Source organism: Canis aureus, chromosome 1 (genome assembly GCF_053574225.1).
Source record: "Canis aureus isolate CA01 chromosome 1, VMU_Caureus_v.1.0, whole genome shotgun sequence".
Classification (NCBI taxonomy): domain Eukaryota; kingdom Metazoa; phylum Chordata; class Mammalia; order Carnivora; family Canidae; genus Canis; species Canis aureus.
The window spans coordinates 68,248,711-68,275,730 of record NC_135611.1 but is presented as its reverse complement, the minus strand read 5'-3'; the positions used below and the strand labels follow the sequence as shown (position 1 = coordinate 68,275,730).

The 27,020-nt window shown below is 36.2% G+C and overlaps 1 protein-coding gene across 1 annotated transcript in view; it reads right to left on the bottom strand.

Moving 5' to 3' along the window:
• The window catches only part of LAMA2 (laminin subunit alpha 2), a 597,066-nt gene that overhangs the window by 334,531 nt on the left and 235,515 nt on the right, over positions 1–27,020 (bottom strand). Inside the window, 4 exon segments of the mRNA XM_077902686.1 lie at positions 1,364–1,537; positions 3,648–3,788; positions 16,223–16,383; positions 23,177–23,276. Coding sequence (XP_077758812.1) covers positions 1,364–1,537; positions 3,648–3,788; positions 16,223–16,383; positions 23,177–23,276 — 576 coding nt within the window.

The following is a 27,020-nucleotide window of genomic DNA, read 5'->3' as shown; positions in this document are numbered from 1 at the left end:
ACTTCTTGTTGTAAAAAGGCCTCACAAACACAAGTTTAATTGGATTTTTATTACAGCTGTAGAATTTTATGCAAAATACACTGTCTCTTTTAAAGTACATGTTCACTGAAAACCGTATTTTATTCATTAACACATTTTTCATAATAGATTTTAGAAGTCTGCTAAAAATAAGAAACTAGCCACTAGTTATATATATTTTTTCTTAATCAGCTAAAACCACCAGTTCCCATTCACTGAATAAGATGTGAACTACTAAGTTTTTCTTGATACTCACACGCCACATAAGAGAACTACTAACAATAAATATATTTTGTTTGTTTAATCAATGAAGATTTCTTCAAAAGCAATACTACATTCTTATAGGTGAAAACTTAGAGGCTTACATAGCATCAATTTGTAAGGGATTTTTCTGTGACCATTGCACTTTCTGGTGTGATTAGGTAATTTAAGTATCAGCTGATAAGGTACTAACTTTCGCAGGACGAGCAGACCATTTAGAATTACTATATCAAATTTCATTTCCAAATTTTTCCGAATTCTTTTGAAATTCCAAAATAAGTTTTCTAAATTCTTAGGCAAAATAAGATAAAATGATAAAAGCCATGGCCCTCATCTAGATAGAGTTAATCCACAAAATAAAACAACAAAAACCACTTGCATTTCTGAGGCTGCTACATTTGTTTATCTGTGTATGTTTTTCTATACGTATGAGTGGGCTTTAAAACAAATGTGCTTTCAATCTGGCATTTCTTCCAGGGTAAGTTTTCTTCTTGAGCTCCAGGAAGTATGTTGTTTACATAAGCTTCATGGCAAGAAGTAAGTTAGTTATATAATAAATCTCATTTCCAATTAACATTCATACAAGGTAGAAAAACTAGCTGTCTTAAAGATCAGCTTTGAAATGAAATAGAAAAGGATGAGGAAAAATTCAGTAAGTATCCTACCGCAGACAACTCTAGAAAAACAGCTATTTCAAGAACAAATATTCTTGCAATATTCATAATTTGTTTCACAAAACTATCTTTGAGGTTTGCAATAATATCCCAGAACCTTCATTAGTTCATTCATTCATAGAAAGAATTATCATAAAAATGACTTGGAAATTGCCAAAAAAAAAAAAAAAAAGTTAGCATAGAACACCAACTATATATGCAGGATGCTGGAGCTCATTACTTTTGGTATACATACTTCCCCCACAGGACCTAGGAGAAATATCCAACGTAAGCCGACTCAGTTGCATCTGGCAACTCACCGTGTCATGAATTTGTTCTGAGCTTTCTTTAAAAAAATACTTATCAAAACCCGTTCTCGTTATTGATCGGCTAAAGCAAAGTAGCAAGAAGCCAGCACCATATGGACTTACTTTGTTCCCCAGGTACGGGGCTGGGGCGCTCCAGTAGTAGCCCTGTGCCAGGGCACGGTGGGCCTCCAGACTGCTAACGCTGATCTGCTGAGGTGGGTCCACGTCATCCTGCTGCGGAGCCACTCGAATGCGGCCAGAGATGTCAGTCAGGTACCAGCCACGCATGTCTTGTATCTTCAAGAAAACACACAATCGTCTCACTTGGGAAAAACAAAACCAAAAACCACCTCGACTTCTTTCTCTTTCATAGGACATATGGTGTCCATTTTTTGGAAATTAAAAAAAAAAAAAAAACCCAAGACAATAAAAGTTTAGAAAAATAGGAGAGCTATGGAGAATGTGAAATAAATGTACATCGTGTGTACTCATTATAGATTCTCATTGTTTTCTTGCTGAATCTAGGAGCTTGGATTGTAAAATGTGATAATCTGTTTTAATTGATCTAATGCTTTTTCAGACCCCAAATACTTCTTTCTTAAAAACAGAAATTTGTTCCCAGTTACACAATGATTATGATGTTACATAAATTATCAGATAGTTGAGCTCTATATTATGTATTTTTCATTCCACTACTAATTTCCTGTTACTTATGGGAAAAATAATCTCAAAAGGTTTTCCATATATGTTTGTAAAACAGAGGAAGAAAAGAAATAAGATATGCAACTGCCTGAAAGGTAGCTTTTCATTCAGTATTTCCACCCTTCTCATATAATTAAATTTCAGGTTTGAGGCTTAGGGACATTTGAATCCACCAGACTGTTGCTATGGCCACAGCTCACAATGCTATACCTAGTCCTTCCCCTGGGGTCCGAAGTGCTGTCGGAATTCACAGCCTAGATCCTCTGCCCAGAAAAGGTAGGAGCCTTAAAGGAAACATTAGGAAACGTGATTTGCTCTTTCATCTTTACTCTCTGGCCAGGGGAAGGCAGACAGCTACAATTCTAATTCAGACTGTCCTACCTAGTTGGGACAAAACACAATGTACTGAGGTTTGTGGCTACGCGGGGCCCGCGTAGATGTGCGCGGGTGCCTTGGTGTTGTAGGTGATGGGGAGCAAAATAGTGACTGTGATAATATGTAGATGGCACACTTAAAAAAAATTCTTTTTCATGTGGAGGTCATTTGATTCTCCAAGTCCCAAAGCTGGGACTGCCTTGGTCAAAAGAGAAATACCCAATAAACATATCGGCTAGCGAGACCCTAAGATACATGTTACTTCCTTCTCTCCTCTTCAGGTATTCCAAGGCAGCGCAGAGAGATTCAGAAGACATTCTTTCCAGAAGGCTTACTGAAACGCAAACACCAAGGGACCGAACTGCTGAAAACCAAGGCTAAGTGCCCCTCTGGTTACCACGAAGCTCCCAGGGTGGGGTGAGACTCTACAGACAGAAGCTCCGGGTTCTTTGCAATCTGCTCCGGAAGCAATGCATTCGACAGCGTACAACTCAGACATGAGAGCATGGTCAGAAACTCCTCAGAGTATTTCAGACTTGACTTCAAAGCACTACAGGCAGGAGAGAATATCTGGTAGCTGTGGTAAGGGTTACTCACCTAATTAAAGTGGAAGGGGCATTTGGGAGGCAGTTTACTGAGGAAGTCATCTTTGCAAAGCACAACTCGGGTCACATCACTCCCCTGCTACCCCCCCTACCCCCGCCGTGGCTCTCCAGGTACAAGCATCCATCCAACTTGGCATTCCCGACCTCGCACGGGAGAGTTTCTCCTTCCCTTCTGAGCTTCTCTTTCTCCAGCTTGGATCCTGCCCCTCTGTAGTCTTAAGAGCTGCCATACAGGCTACTTGAAATTCCCCGAGGGGCCCATTTTCCTCTCACACATCCTCAAAAGGACACAAACCACCGTCTGTGCAGAGTTGAAAAGGCAACGGGGAGCAACTTTTCTTAATTTGTATACCAACAATATTGGCGAATGGAATACATAATTCTTCATATCACAATCTGACGCTTTCTTGATTGAATCGTCTGCCCCTGGGGCAGTAACTACATTAATTCCTTTACTGCCTCACGCAGCAATCATGGACCCTGAAGAGACCCATGTTACTATTTCTAAGGGATTCCAGGCTCCACACCGCTACAAGTAAAACCCGAAAGTCTTTGATCAGAGATACACAAATGGCACTTAAAGGAAAAATCTATCACTTCCTCATGACAACTGTGAAGTAAAAAATTACGACCAGAAAACAATTTTTTAAAAAAATTTCTTGCAAAAGGTACAACAGCAAGGAGGCCTGTGGAGCAGCACCCAGAATGAAAAGGCTATTGCTTACCTGGCCGTAGGTCCAGTAGGAGCTCTGACACCTGTCTGAAACCCCGGAACAGAAACACTCGTCACAACCTTTATGATTATCCTCTTGCAAATTGAAGAAGCCGGCTTTACAGCGACCGCAGTCCCCACCTTCCACATTCTCCTATAAATAGAAACACAGATGCCCTTCAAGATGAAGAACTGCCTCTGTCTAGTTCCGTTCAAGGAAAATGTAAACTGTCCATTCTTCAGTTACCCCCCAACCATATTGAAAGAATAGTGATATCTTGAAAAATCTGCTCAAAAGTTCCTTGTTAAGCTATATCCTTCCTAACCACCCTGATGGGAGAGGTTACTGGACACGAATCTCCCAAGAGCTAAGGTTTGATCTTCACGGATGTCACGAGCATAAGTGCCAGGGTCAGTACAGCAGGGAGTGACACGGGGGGAAACAGACACAGGTAGGGTCACCGTTCTCTGTTGTTGAACCACTTCCTCTCAGAACACATGATATATGATAAAATCAGAGACTGAACTCATGGAGGAATAGCAGCATGTTGATATTATACCGATGGCAAAACACTCTCCACATTACATATTAAAAATACATACACTTGAGGCAAGAGTGAGGCCTGACAGGGTGAGAAACCGGAACAAAGGCCCATAGATTTCCTCCGTGCAACTAAGCAGAAAAAGAGGAAAGTTTTTCTTGGTTAATTTTCACAGGGTTTTCTTTAGTACATCGGAGTAGCCAGTTAATCATACAGGAATAATATGGGAAAAATAAATCTCGTTCGGTGACGGCTCTCCAGATTGGTATCATTAATCCTGGCCCCAATACACTGAAAAATTATTTGTTTATAGATGGGCCTATATCGTGGACTCAGGCCAGAGAAAGCTGATTATCTGGTGAAAAACTGGGAAGGCCATAGTCTCTCAATTTAAAGAACAGTTCATCTTAACTATTCACTTCCAAATGAAGGCTCTTGGCTTTCTAGGAAACAGATTCTCAGTATTCCCTAGACCCGCATTTGCTCCACATTCTTTCTCTCCCTTGGATTCCTTCATCACCTTAATTCTGAAGCTTTCCTTCTCCTTAAGGAACTTCTCTTTCAGCTGCCTTCCCATAGGCTTTTGTACATTGTTTTATTAAAATCATCAAAAAGGCACAGCTATATCTTTTGAGATTGTTCTCTCCGGTTAAATACCATAATCCCTCCAGAGGTGGTAGAAGCCGTGTCTTATTTCTCTAGAACCAGAAGATGGCGGGGTTCCTGGTACAACATTGAGCACTAGTCAAATAAAATTGTATTATTTTAAACGAATCTCTTGGTGGCTGTGTTTTTCCTCCACTGCAAACTGCTGTGCACATAGTAGATAATAAAATAGTCAATAAAATAGTTACAAAATAGTTTAATAAAACTATTTTTTTAATAAAACAAGATTGGGCAGAAGATAGGATTGATAAGATCTGAGAATGGAGGAGAAAAAATAGAAAAAGAGTGTGACAAAAATCCCCATAATTGGTAAAAATAAACAAAGAGGTTCTGCTCTTGGTGAGAGAATAACTGATTTGAAATTAACTATTTTAGTCTTAATTTGTATGACCCACTTAGGATCCCAATCACTTCTCTATGGCTGGGAACCTAAACAAAGGGGTGTCTCTGGGCCCGTTTCACATGTCAAGTTTTAGCATTCTAATATATACACAAATTGAATTATTGCCACATACATTCTTGCCAAGTTTTATTTCTAAGGTAGATTTCAGATATTTTGAGATGATGACTGTCAACAAAACTAATCAAACTAATTTCAGACCTATGGCAACAAATAAGTCTCAAAGCCCTGAAGTTGAGAGGACCTTCAGAAGAGTATACAGGCCTGAAAGATGAAACATCTCCATGATTATAACTTAGCTTACCCTGCTGAGGACATAACAGAGCTGTTCTGCAGAATGTGCTCTTATGGTCTTGGTCTAATTCATCTACTTTTCATTTACTCTAATTTGAAAGGTTGTAATACCACTTTTCTGAGATTTAGACTGAGTATGATGATTTGCAATTTTTAGACATTAGTTACCTTCTCCTTATCTCTGTTTTAGCCTCGCAATATAACCTTGAGAAGATAGGATTAAATGATTTCAATAGTCAATTAATTAATAACCTGAACCAACACATTAGAGTAGGAATTCTAGGGACTCTCAAGATGGATAGGTCAAGGTCTCTGTCTTTAAAAGTCGACATCTAGAGCTGGATAAAATGATACATTTATAATCGACTCTAATGCAAGGTGGAGTTGGATCATGTGCATCTGAGAAATCAATCAAACTGTGGGAACACAGAGGAGGAGGGATCGATCCTGCTACGAAGGCTTGAGGAGACTTGGTGACAAAAGTGGGATTTGACCTAAGTTTTGAAGCATGGTGTAAAAATGCAACCTGTTGGAGGAGATAAAATGAGAGACCCATGCTAGCAGAGATACCGGAAAGAAGAAATAATCCAAAAAGTAGAAGATTCACTCATCATTTATTCTTTTACAACAGACATACTGAATATTTGCTGTATGCGAGGGCCCGCACTTGGTACTTGGCTTCCGGCGTCTCTGCTCTCACGTAATGAACTTTCGAGTCTACTCTGAGATAGGGATCATTTCTCTTAGGAGTCGGTAAATCATTGCCAATTGTTCTACAGGAGGTAAATCAAAAGAACTGTACTTAAGGCACTGAAGTTGGTGGGAACAGGTAAAATGTCTCAGAAATGGAAGACGCTGTTACAAAGAACTCTTTCATCACCATTCGGCGGAGGAAAGGGTTAATTCCAACACCACACATTCTAAACAGAAAGGACCACCCCATGACCAGCTCCTGGAAGATCACCCATAAGCCCTTGTGCTTGATAAGAATTTTTGGATACCTGGGGCCGGGGGTCACAGCAGACAGTTTATGTTAACAACACCATCGATGGTGGATGCCTGGTTTTGTTCACCTACGACCCTAGGCCATATTTATCAGCTTACAATGCAATTTATGGTGAATGCCTACTTTCGTCTAGCTGAGGTCCAGTCAGGATGTATCAGTTCGATCTCTGGGGGAAGAGGAGATAGGTCAGTCATAAAAATGCTTCATACCTGCATGACTGACTTCCCAGTAAAAATCCTCACTCGCAAGACCTGGGTGAGTTTTCTTGGTTGGCAATATTTCACAAGGTATTGTGACACATTGTTGCTGGTAGAAATAAATAGTTCTCTGTGTGATTCCACTGGGAGAGGGTAACTGGAAATCTGCACTTGGTCTCTTCTGGACTCGTTGGTCCCTATGCACCTTTGTCTTTGCTGATTTTAATCTATATTTTTTCACTGTGGTAAACCATTACTGTGAGTACAACAACTTTTCAGAATTCTGTGAGTCCTTTAAGTGAATCACTGAAAATGAGTGTGGTCTCGGGAGGCCCCCAACACACCGTGGGAAAGATAATAAGATGTTCATACCTATAAAAACAGGTTACCCAAAGTGATAGCTTTGCTTTGTTTGTTGTGATAAATCTTCAAGCCAAAATATCTTAGGCCTTTTTACAAGTCCTCAAGCTAATCCTATGCTCCATCTCTAGGCTCACTTCAGGCCCCTTGATAAGTAGTGATCAATTTCAGTAAGATTTGCATAGCATGTCAGCTTCAGGCCACAACTTTAAGTTTCTAGACTCCTACTTATTTAGACTTGAATTTGCACCATATTTTTTCCTTTAGTGAGTGGTAGCTAGGTTCATTTGACTGAAGAAGTTCTTGTTTCTGATTGTTCTCAGGTTCTATGGTGGACTAATACTAAGCCAAATCTAAATAGCAAATACGGTGGATATAGTGCCAACTCCTATATCTGTTGTCATGGCCTAAGTAAAGGGCCTTTCAAGGCTGACAGAAAGATGAATTGCGGAGAAAATCTTTTTAGGTCACCATAGCTCTACTTTCTGGGCATGTCTCAGCTTATATAGAATCAATTAGTTAGAACAGGTTTTACTCCCCTTTTTCCTTTTCCAATCTCCCCTGACAGAGTATATCTAAGTGATTTCTTCTTTAAGGATTGTGTTTCCAAAGTTTTCTTTCAAGTGAAAATAGCCTCAAAAACAGTGAAAACATCATGGTTGGATATTTAATATATTTTAGAGTGGCACAATTCAAACACAGAGGCATATAGTGTTCCAGGACTTAGACTGAACCTTCATAAAGACGAGTTCCCCACCTTCTAGCGGTTTGCTAATATATCCAATCATGACAGCTCGGTTCCCAATTCTTTTTATGGGTTCCAAGGTACATAACTGCTTTTTCAAAACTTCTTAGTGGTTCATCAACAAGGTCATCCATGAAGTGGCTGTGATTATAGTCCCAATTCATTTCTGGAAGATCCCTTTGATATGAATGGTTCAGGACTCAAATTTTTGATTCTCAGATTGAGATTAAATAATCTGCTTTACAGGTAAATTCCTTGAGCAATTTAATTTACTATGCTGTCACTATCAAATTATTAACAAAAGCTCTCTACATTATCTTTCACTATTCCCTTATTTGCTATTATTATTCACCCATTCATCAAATGATTGGTGGTCTACTACATATACAGCATTATACAAGATGCCAGAGGGAATATAAAAATGTTCTGGAGGATTATGGCAAAGGAGGTAAGAGTGGACAAATAAGTGTACCACAAGGCAGTCCTATGCTATGAGTCATGAGGCCATGCTAGGGGTCAGACACCAGATTCACCTCCAGAGTCCTCCATTCTTCTGAAGAAAAAATAAAACAGAAAAGTAAGACAGGTGTGAAAGGAACTGATCCTAAATACCTAATAATAATGGTGAGTTTGCAACATCCAGCCCGAATGGTATTTTAGTCATTAGGAGATTCCTCTCTCCTTTACCTATCATTCTATTACTTCTTTGTACTGATCAACTTCAGAAAGGGTTAACATATAATTCAGTATAATTTTTAAAAGTTGTTCTGTTTATTTAAACAAAACGGGATTCTAATCTGTTCTCTCTCAGCATTCAAATGAACAGCTCTTGTTAATCCAGTAATTTTAAGATTTTATTTATTTAGAACCTAATAGAGTTCAATTTTTTTTTGTAATTCACAAATTTATAGATCATTTTTACACCTAAGCCCATGATATGAGCAATTTCTGGAATGCTCCCGGCTTCTACTCTAGAGATTAATATTCCTTTATATCATCATATTTTCCAAAAACCAAATATTCCACTTTCTTGATTTCTGAACCATTATTCTAGTTGGTTATATTAAAATAACTAAATAGCAACTAATACTAGTCAATTATTTTTCTACTGGTAAATAATCCCTGTAATAAACATCTTTATTCTTACATATGCTGTTGATAAACTGTGCCTCTTCGCTTTGGACCAGCTCTTCTCAGACTAGTTTTTATTATCGAGCCCCTAAGGAGCCTACTTCATTATTTTTTTTCATAATCACCCCACCATGAAATCTTCATTCCACAAATATACTCTATGTATGGATGCACTGTGTGAATATATTTGCCATATACATAAAACGAAAATGGTATTTTCACCCCTCTTAGAACCAATTTTCATCCCCTTAGGGAGAAATGCATGCCTTAGACACATATTTCTATTGAACATATTTAGCTGAGTAGATAAGTAGATATGTTGTGGCCCAACCTGCAAAATATGTATAATAACTGCCCCTTTTCCTTGGGAGTCTTTTCCTCTAAAAACAAAACTGAATTAGAAAAGTCTTACTAGGCTATTTTTTCTTAAAGTCAGATACTGTTGGGTTGACACCAATTTTCTTTTTGCTAGAGTTTCCTGGGCACAGGCTCTCTCTAGAGAAATAGTCACAATCATTTCCCTGTATCCATTCTCAGGAAGCCGCCTTCTTATAAATTAGGTACAACTTCGGCAGTACATGTTTAACTGTGATTGTTAGTCAACTGGGAATTCTATTGACAAAGCTACCAGGAGAATCTCCTGTGACATTTAAGTTATTTTTCGTGATAATTGCTCCAGGAATGTTGCAGTCAGGCTTGTTTTTTGGGGCGTTTGTAGTCAATTACAGAGTTTCCTCTGTTATGGCCTTCATTCTAATGTATCCAAGTATTAAAAGAAGTTAACAAAAGAAGGATAATTAGCTAATTAGCAGTATTTGTTTAGCACTTACTCTTTAAATACACTGTTCCATGGCTAAGTAATAAGTAGTTGGTGGTTAGGAAGAGAGAGAGAAGAAAATTCGTTCTCACTTTGCACAGGTTTAGCTTTTAAGATGAAAAAATTGATTAATATAGTATTTTTCAACTGTAGCTATGGCAAGAGACAAATTCTGGTATGCGCTTTTCATGCTAAAAAAATTTACATCTGTAATTTAGATTCGGGATCAAATATATAAATTGAATGCCTTTTGTAGAAATGCCCAGGGTTTGAGCCTACCAAGTTAATGAGGTGATCGTTCCTGTATATAAATGGAAAAAAAAGGAAATACAAAACCAATAAAAATCTTAGCACACATCATGAAAATCCTATAGAGGAAAAGAATGGAAACTTACTTCTACTTGTAAAAAGGAATATAAATAAACAGAAAAGATAATTACAGGTATTTATGGTTATCCCTTATACTTATACAAGGCTTCAATGTTTTAATTATACCCATTGAGAGTTAAGCAAGAAAGATGTAATATCGTCATTCTATAGATTAAGAAATATGAATCAGCCAATTCAAGTGACTTTCCAATCTTCAAAATTGTTTCATTTTCTTTCTTCCTTCTTTTTTTATGTATGAGTCACTGTCAGTTTCTTATTGATCGATAAAGAAAATAAATAACAGAAGCGAGATGGACATTAGATTGCAAGTTGTGAAAAGATCATAAAGAAAAAGACAAAAATGTTACAAGTGATTACAGCCAGGGAATTATTTCTATCAGGGGATCTAGGATCCCAGCTTTGCTAAGAAAGTGGAGATAAGCCTTGAAAACTGCCTGGCTAAGCAAAGGACCAGGGCCGGGTGAGGTTTTCCCACCCATCTAAATAGACTCTGAAATTCCAGAAAGAGCTTGGTGCCCCCAAGGAATGTAAGCCAGGCTGGAAGATGGGGACTGAAGCTCCAGAACATTCTGGGAAGATAACTCAAGGTCAGATCACAGAAGCTTGTGGGCCAGTAAGGACTTAATGGGAAGTGCAGTAAAAAACCCAAAGCAAAGCATGATGAAAATATACACTTTGATTTCTAATCTTTTACTTCACTATTTATCTTTCTATTATAAGACTCTGATAAAATAAAAGCACATGTTCCAACCTAGATCAAGGTCAGTTTATATTATGTATCAGAGTCTGCAATCCAACGGACTTTGAATGGATAACATGACACCGAACTTCAAAAGAGCCAATGTCTAGCATGTGGTATTTAAAATAAATACCAAGAGTCCGAACAGCATTGACATTCAACTGACTTACATTCATCTGAGAATGCTTGCCTCTTGTAATTCACAAGAAGATAGAGGAACTTCAAAAATTTTAATAATGCATAAGAATTAGTAAGTATTTCCGTGTCTTGAGCTAGCCCTGTTTCCGTATATCAAAATATAATGAGGATGATGTGCATCAATATCATTGTCTAAACAAGGATATAACAGGAAATCTATGTGTAAAATTGATAGTTGTTGATACATATTAATTTCATTTACCTCTTTTCAAATCAGTAAATCTTTTTTCCCCCTTTGATTAAAGAAATTTTAAATTAGGAATTCTTTTAAAGCACCAGAAAAGTACATATGACAATTATTCATTATCCGTAACTTAGAGGTTAAAAAACATTAACATTTTTCCATGTGTGCGTCAGATATATTTTTAAAGGAATACTTAGGAACATTTGAATCTCATTTCACTTCTATGCTAGCCCCTTCTCCTTTTCTCTAGTTAACTACTCTTCTGAAATTAGTACATATCACATCAGTCCATGTATTTAAACATTTCTAATTTATATGCGTATCCACAAAATATAAAATTGTTTTATTATGTCTTACAACTTTACACAAATGATAGCATCGTGATGTTGGTTTTCCTCACCTCGCCTGAAGTCTCTGAAATTTATCAATGTTTAGACATGTGGATCTATTTCAGTCACTAAACTGTTTCTTGTATCAGATTTTATGAATATATTACACTTCATTTTTCTTACTTATGGATATTTCGATGTTTTCTAATTTTTATCATAACAAGTAGGTACATGTTGAACATCTTTTATTGGCTTCTTTCTACAAATTGTGGAAGTTCCTTCAGCGTGAATGTCTAGACGTACAGTTGCTGACTCACAGGACTCGGTTATCTTAATGATGCTGATGCACTGTTGCCTTCCGAAGGGCCTACTTCTAATTTACCCAAATGACAACAGTGGTAAGCATTGCCATTTCTCCAGATTTTCACCTGGATTTGATATTATGTGCTATCTTCCCATTTAAAATTTTATCTTATGTTCAATAAGCTTCTTAAAAAGCATCTCCATTTAAAAATATCTGTTTCTACATATTATACAGTTTTTGTTGCTATTCTGAATATTGTCCTTACATTTTCTAATTGGTGAGCACTGATATATAGGAATGCAATATATTGCTTTTTATAGGCTGATTCTTGCATTCTCTAAACCAGAGAACTCTCATCTGCTTTCAATATTCTTCTTGCTCAAGTTTTCAATGCAGTTGGACTGAGAGTGGTAAGCTCACACAGTGATCGGATATTTGTCTCTAGAACCTATGATACATATTTGTCTCTAGAACATTTGATATGATATATACAATAAAAATATATCTAATACATTTAACATTTTTTCTCTCAATCTGAACTAGCTCCAAGTTTTCTACTAGGAGCTTTGGTGGCAGGATTTCTTTTTTATCTTCTTCAAACTGAAAATATTTAATTTTCTTTAATTCTTGACAATTCTTCTCTCCATCATTTTTCGATATTCTTTCTCGCCTATTTCACTTAGTCTCTTCTTTGGTGACTACTGTTACTTATGTTGAATTTTATCCTTCTATTAGGCATGCCACTTAGCATCTCATGTTGTCATTTCTTTACCTCCCTATGTCAATTTATAGGTAATTGCCTCAGGTCTGCCTTTCTAATTCTCTATTAAGCAGTTTCTAAACTTTTGCTCAGCCCACTCCCTGAATTTTAAATTTCAACTACATACAATTTTTATTTCTAGAAGTAAATGGTATTGACTTCTTTCCCAAAGCTTCTTATTTTACTATAGTGCCCTATTTTGTACTGTTTTTTCCTATTTTTTTATCTTCAAATTAGATTTTTATGATTATACAGTTTTACATATTTTAATTATTAATATGATAAAATACACTTATGTGCTTTTATGTTTATACAAATTCTTTCAGACTATCTTATTCTTCTAGTTTTTAGTGAACAAACATCCTGACTTCTGTGGCTTCTGATTTTGTTTTGTAGGTATCATCCTTTTGTGCAGTGTACTGCTTTGCGGTGAGCTCATCATCAGGTGAGGATACACTTTCTTTCCTGTGGGAATGCCACTTGCCTGACTTGTTGAAGAATTCTCACATAAAGGGAGGATAAAACTGACCCTGTTCCCATGTGGACACAGGACTGGGTATGTGCTTCTTCGCTACACACTAATTTTTTCCCCACCAAGAGCCCAAAAGGAAAAAGAAAGTTACTGTTGCCACTGCCAGCTTATAGATGGAATCTTCTAGTGCCTGTTTCACTGTCAGAGGACAATTCTAGAGTCCAAGCATAAGGGAATTCGGTTTTAATTTCCTTCCATGAGTCCAAACCCTAATGTCAAGTCCTAGAGAGGCCATTAAATCTTCCAGCGTTTACCTACAGTTTTGGGTTAAGACCAGCCTCCCACTCCCCCCCACCCCATGAACTTTGTTGTTCAGCTTTGCTTGGGCTTATGATTAACTTAGATTTCCCTCTTGGGTCTGACATCTAAAAATTTCCCTCTCTTCCCTGATTCAACATATTACACATTTATTTACTTCATTTCATCCAGCACACTTGCATTTGAACGTGACAGAGGGGTGTCCATTTTTCTCAGTATATTTTACCAGAACGTCACCTATTTAAAATTTACGATAGAGATACATTTAGATCCAAGACTTCATAACCAAGTGATTTCTTCAAGTGTCTACATACTTCAGTAAGGATGGTATTTCTTCCCAATGACAATTATTTTAAAACATTAATAGTATAACCGAATAAATGTGCACGTGTTTACTGGTTAATATGCATTTTGGAAATGAGCACTTATATTATTTTATTTGAAATTAAGTCTCCAGTATCTCAGCCGCTCAATGAAGTATTGTTAAATACCATTTTGATAGATCCATATCGTTTCAAATAACCACCTGACACACCTATATCAAATTGTGCTCTTGTAAAATGGAACGACCGACCACATTTCTTCAACATTAATAAATGCCTGTTCAGTATTTAAATTGTATGCATATTTTGTTGGAACACTGGGTATTTATTATTCTTATAAACAAGCGGCTATTGGTACTTAATTATAGTACGTTACGTGCATGCATATTGTGATACAGTTCATTTGCTATATGCATATAATTAGTGATTTTTTAAAATTATGTAGATGTCTATTGAAATCTATTTTCTGCAAGTTTTTATCCACCACCACCAAACAAGTTTTAGTTTCTAAAGGCTTGTAGTCATCTATTTAAAACATCACACAATTGAAGGGGCAACTCTTTTAATGATGCTACTTAATTATTCTTTCACGATTTCTTAATTGCCGCTTATTGTGTTTTAATGGTCTGTGTAGAGCTTCAAGTGTCTTTATAGGAGGCAAGTTTCTTAACTAGGAGGGCAATCACTCCGTACTAGACGGAGGCAGGTGGAGAGCCTGCAGAGGGCAGGCACTAGCTCACGGAGCTTTCGCTCGCTCAGCGTTCTGCTAGTGGCTTAGCTCTCTCCTTCCAGCCTTTCTCTCTACATTTACCAAAGAAGGAAACAAAGTGAGGCCTGCATCCCTCACTCTCTTGTCACTCTTCCTTGCAAATACCAGACCTCTCCAGTGTATGAACGGTAGGTGTATATGAACACATTCCCTGTCTTTTTTCCAGTTTGCTTTCCTGTATTCTAGAGACTCGGAAGATTTCTCTTCCGTTTTAAGCTCAGCTTTTCCTGTCCTTTACCTGAACAAGTGATGAAAGCTAAAGATTTCTGTGGAGTTTTGTTAAAGAAATAAAATTCACACAAGCTACATTTTGGTAAATATTAGAGAAGATGAACAAAGCCTGTAGGATTGTCCAAAAAGACACACAGGATGGATGAAGAGCCGAGGTTTCCTTAAATAAGCAGTCACCCAGAGACTGTTGCACAGTCTTGGTCTACACTATGGCTATTTGTCATTTCAAATAATATTGGAATAAAGTGTACTACCACCTAGAAAGTTTACTATATTCCAGGACATGACAACTTTTACTGTAGATCATGGACTTTCTGCCACTTAACACAAACAGGAGTTGTATAGTTTCAGTAGTCAAAAAAAGCCCCTAAATTACCCATGATGTAACATACACCTATTTTGCAACTATTATGACATTTAACTCATTATTTCAGAGTTTCCTGTCCCAACAAATATATACATCACATCCGCACTAATACTTGTGTTATACTTTAATGTTTGTATGCACAGACACACATATAATAAATGTAAGCATGCAATTTATAGCTTTCTAGGTAAGACTAATGAATTAATAAAGGTTCTGAATAAGGTTCCAACCGTGACTGAGAACAAAGAAAAAAATAGGTAATATTCATTTTTATATCAGTATGGCATTCTAACTTTTCCAATGGATTGATCATTCTCTCAACTAATATAGATGAAACCCAATGTCAATATAGATGAATCCCAATGTCATGGAACTGATTAATATAGCTAAAGGAAATCAGTTCTATCATTTTAGACTTGTGCATGCCTCTGTTTCCTCTATGTGCATAAGCTGTAGGTGTAATGCATCCCCTGGTAGTAGCCGAGTAAACAAATAAAGTCGTATTTCTGAAAGTACTCTTAGGAGGAAATAGTGAGGCTTTAATCAATTCCACTAGGGCTTCTTATATTTTTTGGTAATAAAACAAAAGAATGTGAATACAGTATTTTCAGACAATCCGGGTCTAAACTTCAGAAGATTATTTAAAAATCCAGAATGTAACCCCGGGTAGAATTATTTTCAGAGTTAGATACAAAGCTATGGTAGATTTGAGTGTATAGTAGCCTTAAAGGGTTGCTATTTGTAATGCTGTATATTTTTAAATTAACAGACTAGACAGGTAATGGGAGAAGAGGGGTTTTCACTCTAAAATGACACATATTCTTGGGGTGACCTGTCCTTCTTGAGTTTGTAGACTTTCACACAGATGGGAGACATTTTATAGCAGTGAACCTGGTTGTAGGAGTTATAGGAGTGGTCAATGTAGAAGAGATGGTGGATATTCACAGGAGAAGTTGCTACAATTTGCTTAATGCCAACAGACAAACAGAACAGAAAAGCAAAGGAAAATGTCTTGACAGTGGGCTTTACCGGTATATACGACATACCTTGCAGTTACAAGGTCCGAAACAAGGGTCCTCATTTGTGCTCCCGGCACCACTGCAGTTACAGGGTTTGCAGTCTGGGTAGCCAGTGTAGCCCCTGGCACATCGGTCACAGCTCACGCCTCTGAAGCCAGGTTTGCAATGACAAGACCCAGGCGCCAATCCTAAGAGAAGACAAGCCACATATCAACAATTTGAAAACAAATATAAACTGTAGCTCCTAAGGTTCTCATTACAGCAACGTTTAAAAGTCTATTTTGACACAAAAATTGATTCACGTATGTCAACAAAGAAAAGTTAAAACCACAGGGTACAGGTTTCATTAGAAGCTGGCTACCAGTTGCTAAGAAGACAGCATCCTTTAGGTATCTCTAAAAATACTCGGAATGAAAAGAAGAAAGATAAAAATCTCGAAGCATCTACCAAAACTGAGGCTACAGAAAAACTGTTACAATGATCAAGGACTGATTTCCACAACTGACTGATGACACTCAAAGAATAAGCAGTGACCTGTGAAAACCTGTTGCTTCGTAACTCGGCCTATCACAAGATGGAAAAGTGCCTGGGGAGTAAAAATATACTCTTGACCCCAAAATTAAACAACAATCACTAAGTCTGACATCACTGATTACAACAACAGAAAGACTGAGAGTTCGTGAAAATAGACATTTTGGGGTAAGACATAGAGGAAAATGAAAGCAGTTTACATTTCTTTTTCTTCTTTAATAGAGAAATGCAAAAGACAATTTCTATTTGATTAGAAAAATGGAAACACAGATGAATAAATAAATACAGGTTATTGACTTTCAGAATCTGGAAAAATACAAGAGGAAATCAGTAAAATACAGTCCACTCAAAGAAAGAAAAGGAGGGGACAAACAAGCACAGAAACATTAGAAGGGGAAGGCCCACAGCAGAAGGAGAGGAAGGCTGTCAAACCCATATGCTAGTCACATGTAAATGAGCTCATGGTCTTACTGCTTCTGTTAAAACCATGGGCATGTAATGCTCAGAAGACAGACGCAAAATGATAAGAAATATTTAAAAAAAAAAAAAAAGATTGTAAATCTACATCAGGAGAACAGAGTTGTAGTATTAGGAATGGCCAAAGTAGAATCCAGTTAAAATAGATTCATGAGGGGGTGGCTTAGTCTGGGAAGCATTTGCCTTTGACTGGATCAAGATCCTGGGGTCTGGGGTTGAGCCCCCAGGGCAAGCTCCTTGCTGAGCAGGGAGTAGGCTTCTCTGCTCTCCCTCTTGTACCTCCCCCTAGCCATCCCTCCCCTTCTCTGTCTCTCAAATAATATATAAAATCTTAAAAAAAAAATTCACTAGGACAAGCCCTCATTTTATACTGATGACAATACAATAGAAAACATGATTTATTATGTCTGTACTCCACAAAAGCATTAATTTTAAGTACAAAAACATATAGACAACAAAAGAATTGGGAGCTCAAAGGGAAACTGGCCAAAAGTCAGTGGCTGAGAATGACATTAACATACCCACTTCAAATATTTGTAGACGAATTAGCAAAAAAAGATAGAGAAAGATGTGAATCATCAACTATTGCTGAATTACACATTATATAGAATAATACTATCTATGGTAGCTCATCATTAATCTATAAAAATGTTCAATTTCTCAAAGCAGAAATGATTTGTCTTGTTTTCTTAACATAAATTGCTACTTCTATATTTGTAACAAATGCCATACTAAATTAGGATTGAAGTAATTCTAAATATCAAACATGTTAATAGAATCATACAAAATTCCATCACCCTCAAAATTAATAAATAAGCAGTTCTTCTTATAACTCTTGGGTAAAAGAAAAAATCAAGATTTCAATTGTAATTAAATAGTTTTCTAAGTAGAACATAACAGCAGTGAGAAAGGAACTTAGCAATGTCTATGGGATGTAAAAAAAAACGTAGCCCAAAGTAGAATTTCAAGCTTAAATACATTTTTAAAAATGTAAATATATTTTGGGAGCCTCTGCCTGGGTGGCTCAGCGGTTGAGCATCTGCCTTCAGCTCAGGTTGTGACCCCGGGGTCCTGGGATCCAGTCCCACATCGGGCTCCCCACAGGGAGCCTGTGTCCCCCTCTGCCTGTGTCTCTGCCTCTCTCTGTGTGTCTCTCATGAATAAATAAAATCTTTAAAAAAAAAGAATAAATAAAATATTCACAAAATTTTAAAAAGATTTTTTAAGATTTTATTTATTTATCCATGACACACAGAGAGAGACAGAGAGAGAGAGAGAGAGAGGCAGAGACGCAGGCAGAGGGAGAAGCAGGCTCCGTGCAGAGAGCCCGATGTGGGACTCGATCCCAGGTCTCCAGGATCAAGCCCTGGGCTGAAGGCGTCACTAAACTGCTAAGCCACCCGGGCTGCCCTAAAAAATTTAAATTTTAATTCATGTAATTGTAAAAAAAAAAAAGAAAAACCAAAACAAATAACACAGGAAAGAAGGAAGATTTCAATAATAAACAAAAAGAAAATAAGGCAAAGAGAACCTTAAAGATAATCAAAGATATCAAAAATGCACATATGATCAAAGATTACCACAAAGATGTCATAGTGTCAGTAGTTTCACAGTGTGTTCAAAACTTGAAACTCTTCCGGAGTGTCTAAAACATGGAGAGCTATGTAGTTTAGTGTATGAAGCTAGTAAAAACTTGGTATCAAAATCTAAGAAATATAGCCCCTAATAAAAGTGATAACACGGATCCCTGGGTGGTTCAGTGGTTGAGCATCTGCCTTTGGCTCAGGGCATGATCCTGGAGTCCCGGGATCTGGATCGAGTCCCGCATTGGGCTCCCCGCATGCAGCCTGCTTCTTCTCCCTCTGCCTGTGTCTCTGTGTCTCTCATGAGTAAATAAATAAAATCTTTAAAGAAGCTGTGATAACAGCTAACAAATAGCACTTATATTATGCTAGGCATTATGCTTAGCACTATATATGACACATGGGTTAATTACGCTCAAAACCTCAACATGAAGTAGACACTAGTATGTTTCCCTTTTTACAGATGAGGAAACTAAGCACAGAGACATTAATTTACTTGCCAAGACAGCACAGCTGGCAGATGTCCTAGCCAAAACCAATTTAGCGTATGAATTTAGATAAGAAGATTCTAAATATAATACACACCAAACTGAATCTTAAAGTACATTAAAAGGATCTTCCATGATCACAAGATTTTATTCTGATAATTTATTTTATTCTGATAATTTAAATATTGTTTAATATTAAGAAATTCACTCTTTATCATATTATATTCATAAGTCAAATGGAAAATAAATCTGAAAATTTCACTAAAGGTTGAAAAAGCAGTCGAAGAAATTAACATTTACTTCTCATGTTAAAATCCCCAGACATGGAGACTAAGTGTAGATGTATTCCATACAACGGCCATGTCTGTCTTAACATTTATTAATGTTGTGTATAATGTTGTAATATTGTAAACTAGATGTCAAAAGACCCCTCTTGGTCAGAGCAATTGACAACACAGTATAAAGTTAGAGACAGATAGACAGACAGGATGGTTGTGCTGGTTTAAAATAAGGAAACTCCTTGAAGACCAGAAACCACAATTTAAAAAAAAGAGAAGAAGAGATTCTAAAGAAATAAGCTAGCCCTTAACCGGTATCTTTCCTGGAGGTGATTGACTAACTAGACTTGAACAAAGAGCACAGTTTTATGGATCAAAGACAAATTTTAGGTATTACTCAAGCTGGGAGATCATACCAGAGATTATATATATTTAAGGATCCTGAAAGGATAAGCTAGGAAATACACACGTACATGTACACACATACGCATGCACACATACACACATACACACACAATCATGGAACACACAAGCAAAGAAGAACCCAATGAGTTAGTTAGAAAAATCAAACCTCAAAATTAGGTTCATATTGGTAACAAAGGGTGCTACTAATAGATACAGAATATAAAATAAATATACTTAAGATCTTTAAAGAAAAAAATTGTATTAAATATAGACCTATTTATTTATTTATTTAAGATTTTATTTATTTATTCATGAGAGACCCACAGAGAGAGGCAGAGACACAGGCAGAGGGAGAAGCAGGCTCCCTGCGGGGAGCCCGATGAGGGACTCGATCCCAGGACCCTGGGTCACGTCCTGAGCCAAAGGCAGATGCTCCACCACTGAGCCACCCAGGTGTCCCAATATAGACCGACTTAAAAGAGACTAGTGGAAAAACACAATACAGCTAGAAACTCCTTTTATAAAATATACCAAATAAATTCCACACTGATTGAAGAATTAAGTATCAAAAAATGAAATAATAAAAATTAAGAAAATGAACACATTTGTCTGATCTTGGGAAAGATAAGAGTTTTAGAATTCTAAAGGCATATAAGACATTCAACTAAAATATTCGTATATAATAATCTTGGCATAATGTCTTTATTACAGCTAAAGAAGTTTTCTGAGTTGTATTGGTGATTACATAAAAATTTTTAAAGTTTCACATATAAAAACATCTGAACAATAGTGAGACACAAAATCTGGAAGGTTTATAACAAATATAAACATAGGGTTTTTGTTTTTGGTATTTAAAGAGCTCTTACAAATCTGTGAGGGGAAAACCCATCTTATGCCAAAAGTAATCAGTTTTCTGATAATCACATTAATAGTATAGAATACCATTTCCCACTATCTGGTCACCCATACTTAGAAGTCTAAAGCATCGGACCATAACTTAGACTCTTCCCTAAGAAATCATCAAGCTAAACATGAAGATAAAAATGTATCATGGGAATGTGTCTGATTTTGTAACTCAGGTCTATACTGAGTAATATATATCTAATTATAATATTACAAATTTTGATCACTGCATTTCAATTTTAAAATTAGAAGAATTGGATCTCAAACTAAATATAACTGTACATTCTTTGAAAAGATAAAGATATAATTGATAGATATTGCCGAGTGGGTTGGAAGATCAGTGGAGAGTATAGGGATGGTCTTTTTCCTAATTTGCATACATTAGGATCTCAAAAGATGAGTCTGAATTTAATGGTAATGAAATAATGACTTAAAGGTTTTATTTAACATGATAAAGACCCCACAGATGAGAAAAATGTCTGAATAGTGGAGAAGGAAGGAGGCGGTGTGAATGAAACATTTGTCTTTTAAGATGGAATCAGTTGGCAATATTTAATGGTGATGAAAGTACTAAAAATATTATTTAGATATTGTCTGGAAGATAAGTTTTTCCAGAACTTAACAGAAGAAATGGCTCAATGTGATTAAATTTAGAAATGAGATTGGGGGGAAGAATAAGTTGAAGAGGACACTATTGCTATTTATTGTATTCTCTTCGCTATTGTTAAAATTTTATTTTTATTATGTATGGTTTTCATAATGATTAAAAAACATTTATACATAAATGTCTTCACTAAAGCACTGCTTACAATAATCAAAATTAGAAACAATTTTAACAGCTATATAAAGTTGAGTGGGTAAGGAAATTATGGTATATCCACATAATGATGTAAAATTCAGGTTGCTAAAACCAGATTTCAGAGAAACTCTCAATGGTTAGGGGAAAAACTCATTACGTGACGTTAACACAAATATTTTAATAAGAGTATTTATGATGGATTACTGCTGCATTGTATGCTTCTTTTTCTACTTTTCAATATTTTATCACTTTTTCAAAAATAACATACTTCTTAAAAAAGTACAAAAAATAAAAAGTACAGAAAAACTTTAAACGACATCACTGAAAAATAACATGATTTAGCTGTTACTACAAAAAGATAACAGGCCATACAGTGAAAAACGACCTCAACAATTCACCATTTGAGATTTGAAATAATCGGAGTTTTAATCACTTAAGATTTAAGACTCTAGGGTTTGCGTTGATAATCTTAGAGTCTTATAAAGAAAGCAGGTAAGCTAAACCGTGCCAAAGAAACACTGCCAGTGTTTTAACTGGAAAGGGACTGGAGGAAAAACCCTATCTTGTAGCCATGATTTATTTTAGTCTTTCCTAAGAGAAGCAGCCTCTCTCAGCAATGTAAAGAAACGGTTTCAGATGTGTCCTAATGTTCTACTTAACTTTGGCAAGCAACTCTCCTGGAAGTCGCTCCTAACCATTTTACTTCAAGGAGTTATTTTGGCATTTGATTCTTCAATGTTTGGAGTTCATCGTGAATTTCCATCCTCAGAGAAAGTATTTGGCTCAAATAACTGTCAGCTTCTTTCCCTTCGTGAACTCATGACTAAGACCTATTTTTAGTCCTATATGTACACGTTTTGCTTTCTACACTATTGACTACATCTCCGTGTGTGTTATCTGTTCTCTCCTCCCACTGCAGCCCACACATCCCTCCGTGAATGCTGTCTTTTCATGCTAGAAACTATAGAAACTACAAAAAACAATTCAGAGACACCTGGGTGGTTGAGCGGTTGAGCATCTGCCTTTGGCTCAGGGCGTGACCCCAGGTCCCGGGATCAAGTCCCACATAGGGTTCCCCGCAGGGAGCCTGCTTCTCCCTCTGCCTGTGTCTCAGCCTCTCTCTGTGTGTCTCATGAATAAATACAATCTCAAAAAAATTTCAGTAGATAAGACATTAAAAAATTATGTACAGCACAGATTTCTGATTGACCAGAAGACGTATATGCATAGATACGTTAATATGCATATGTGAATATACATATATACGTATATGACGCACAATAAATTATTCAACTCTTTTTGCTTTTAAAGCATTACAATTAATTAATAGTAATTGATTTACAGGAAAATAACGATTGAGATGAATAAAACACTGTTTCCTGGAGGGAACATGGATAGATAAAAGAATAAAATTATTAAGTGAATGAAATTTACTGCAAAATGTCACCCTAAAGTAATCCTATCTGGCTTTTAGTTGTCCTTTCATCAAAACAACAGCTCCTTGCTATTGCTCTCACCTCGTCGAGCACGTTTTTCATCCTTCACACAGACTTCATTTAAGGAACCAACTGGATCACAATGGCATGGCTGGCATGGTCTTGGATAACTTGGAGATACCTAACAAGCATATTAAAAGACTTTTAGTCAAATGTAATAAGAACATCAATATTTTTCAATTTGGCAAACTTGTAAGGACAAAATAAATTTAACAATGCATAGTAATAAATTATATTGAGAAAATATGTAGGAAATTATCTTTAATACATATTCACAAATTCTAAAATCCTTTTCTTCTAAATAGATACGCAGATGTAAAGAAGGCCAACAAACTTCTATTTATTTGCTGCCTATATTCAGCAATTACCAGCATTTTGCCATAAAAGCTCCATCATTTTTCATTATTTGTTGAAGTTTAAAGAAAATTGCAAAGTATTTTAATTCTTACACATTTCAGTATGCATCTTTTACAATCACAGTATCATTATAATGAACAAAAATAATATTTACTCGATAGTCTCTAATATACATTCTCCAATAAAATCCTTTTTATTGTTTTTGTGTATTTGTGTCTTTCTTTACTTATAACATCATTCAAAATTAGTAATTTCCCTCAAATTTATTTTTAGGAGGTTTTTTTCTCATTGATCCTGATGTGACTAATTAATTAGAAATTTATATTTGGTGCTGGGAAAAAAAAGAATATATTAAGTATGTAAATTATTTTTTCTTTTTTTTGTATATTTTTTTATTGGAGTTTGATTTGCCAACATATAGTATAACACCCAATGCTCATCCTGTCAAGGGCCCCCCTCTGTGCCCCTAAGTATGTAAATTAAACATTTGGCTTCCAGGAGAGGCAGCAGCACCTGAGGGCAAAAAATGTGGTCTCCACGATTAGGGAAATTAGTGAGTGCACATCTCTGGTGTGGCTGCTGACTGGCCATGTGGCCTCATGGAACTTATTTACTTCCTCCTGATATGAGGATATCAATAACAACTATAGTGATGCTATTAAACTAGAATTAAAAGGAATAATACATAAGAGACCTGATAAAATTCCTCAGATATATTAAAAACAAACAACTAATTTTAATGTTAAAATATTTTAATTAACCAAACCTAGGTTGTGACAATATGCTGTGATCACAACAGTTGTTTTCCAGATGCAATAGGATAAGAAGAAAAAAAACCATTTGCTTAGGATATACCTAAATACTGTGCACAGGCTCTCCCTCTGGATATCTCTCTCCCTCTACATATAAATAAATCTATTCATATAAATTACATATATTTCCCCCATAAAATACAGCCATATATATGTATATATGCTTAATTTATAAATGGAATCTTGTTTACTAATATAAAAGTGTTATAACTAGAGAGTTATTTACATGTCTGATAGACTGTCAATCAACTATATTCACATGAGTTTTAAAATCATCGTTTAACATACATTTATTCATTCTCCGTTATGAAGGAAGTACTGTGCACAGTACAGATGGGTAATGCCTGGTGTCTGCCTTAAAAAAGCTTACAGAAATAACAGGCTTGAAAGACATTGATTAAATAGAATGTGCCAAGTGATAAAACAGACATAGAAACAGAGCATCAGGGCACAAAAGAGGAGGGAGTAATAACATAACACAAATAAAATCAAGATTTCACAGAAGAAGTGACATTTAGGCAGGAGCAGCAGCCTCTGAGCAGATATAGGGGCCGGGTTTGCCCTAGAAACAAACAGCAAGACATGAAAACAAAAAAAACAAAAAAACAAAACAAAACAAAAAAACAAAAACAACCTTCTGTGGACCAAAGACAAAAAATTTCTTCTAAATAAGATCTTGGCTGTAATAAATATGATTTGTGATTCCAACGATGAGCTTGAGTAAATCAAAGCCAACTGATTCATTATCTCTCTTTGCAGTAATCGGGGAAATCTGCCCAACTGCTGACCAGGAATCCTTCTAACATGAGATCCTACAAATATGTCAACTTTGCACAGGATTTTTAATTTTGTTAAAATAATTCAGATTCCTAATTAGTCCTCGGAATACACATTGCATTATATATATATTTATGGATTCAGTAAATAAATCTCAAGTCAGATTTTAGGACGATAATTTTTAAGATATTGTAGAGATGTTATTTAGCTGAAAACTGAGCAAAGAAAATTTTCTTTCTATATCTTTATAAAAATGAAGTGGACTTCTGGGGCTCTTGGGTGGCTCTGTCGGTCAAGTGTCCAACTCTTAATTTCAGCTCAGGTCATGATCTCAGGGTCCTGCATAGGCTCCATGCTCAGCGGGGAGTCTGCTTCTCTCCCTCTCCCTCTGCTCCTTCCTCTGCTCATGTGCTCCCTCTCTCTCTCAAATAATCTTAAAAAGAAATGAAATGGACTGCTACTCAAATATTAGGCACTTGAGAGATCTGTTTTTTTACAGTTAGCATAATTATGTTTATTAATATTAAAACACCATAATCTAGGCTCTGAATCACTTAATTGATTTGTAATAAAAACATGAAGCTTCCAGGTTTGATAATGGCAGTGCCTTCTGTGGTCCAATGTACTCTCAGATAGCAATTATTAACTCTGGACAAAATACGAAAGTGAAATATTTAAGGGCTTGGGAAATTAATCAAAAGCAGATAGAACTTGGAAGAATCTTAAGTTTGAAAGAAAAACTATACTAGCTGAGTTCTATGTTCAGAGGTGGGGAGCATCAAATTCTACATGGCAAGACCTTTCAAATGCTTAACTGATCCCTTAATCATACGTCCAATCAGGAGACTCCGAGGAATCCAGTGGAGAGTAACAGCTGGAAAGTTCGACGACGTTAGTAGAGTTTTCAGGTCTGCCTATCATAAATACACAGACACTGGAGTCGTCAATCAGCGAGATTAGACAACCACCTTGAGCTGTCTATTAATCTGCCCTAACATGGCGTAAAGCAAGCCTCTAAATAATCTAGTTTAACACTAATACAACTAATAAAGGAACTTAGGTGTGGGATATAACGTCAATATTTGAAAATTCTGATAATATTAAGCCATTTTAAATTATTATTTTACGATGATACATAAAATACTGAGAATTAGCAAAAGACATGCAAGATCTCTGTACAGAAAACACTCCTGTGAATAAATAAGGAACATATAAATAAGTGGAGAGACAAAGTATATTCATTGATCACAACTCTCAATATTAGTTCTTTCCACATCTATATTTAGATTCTATACAACAGTCCCAACTAATATTTCTGTCGTTGACAAGGTCATTCTAAAATTTGTATGGGGATATAAAGAAACTATTATGTCCAAAACAATCTTCAAGAGGAAGAATAAAGTTAGTACACTTATATTTTTGAATTCTAGGCTTATTAAATCTAAAGTGTGCTAAAGATAGTGTGCTCTTAATGCAAGGATGGACAAATAAATCCATGGGACAGATGGGGGCTCCAGAAATTCACCCACAGGAGTTGACTTACATGATCAAACCACATGATTTGCAACAAATGTCTCAAAGCAATTTAAAGGAGAAAAATAAGTACTTAAAAAAAAAAAAAGGTTCTGGAACAAGAAGTTAACCATGTAGATCTCAATCGTTATTTTATGCCACACTCAAAGGTTTGCTTGAGATGGGTCATAGATCTAAAATCTAAAATCATAATGTTCCTAGAATTAAAAAAAAAAATACATTGGCTTGAAGGGAAACTTCACAAGACAACATACAGGAATAGACAATGAGCAGTTAAAATGAAAATTAAATCCAAAATGGGATCTGCTATAAATTTATAATAGAGGATCTGCAGTAACACCAAGCATTGATGGGAATGACTTAGCGATTGCCAAATACCCACTTGC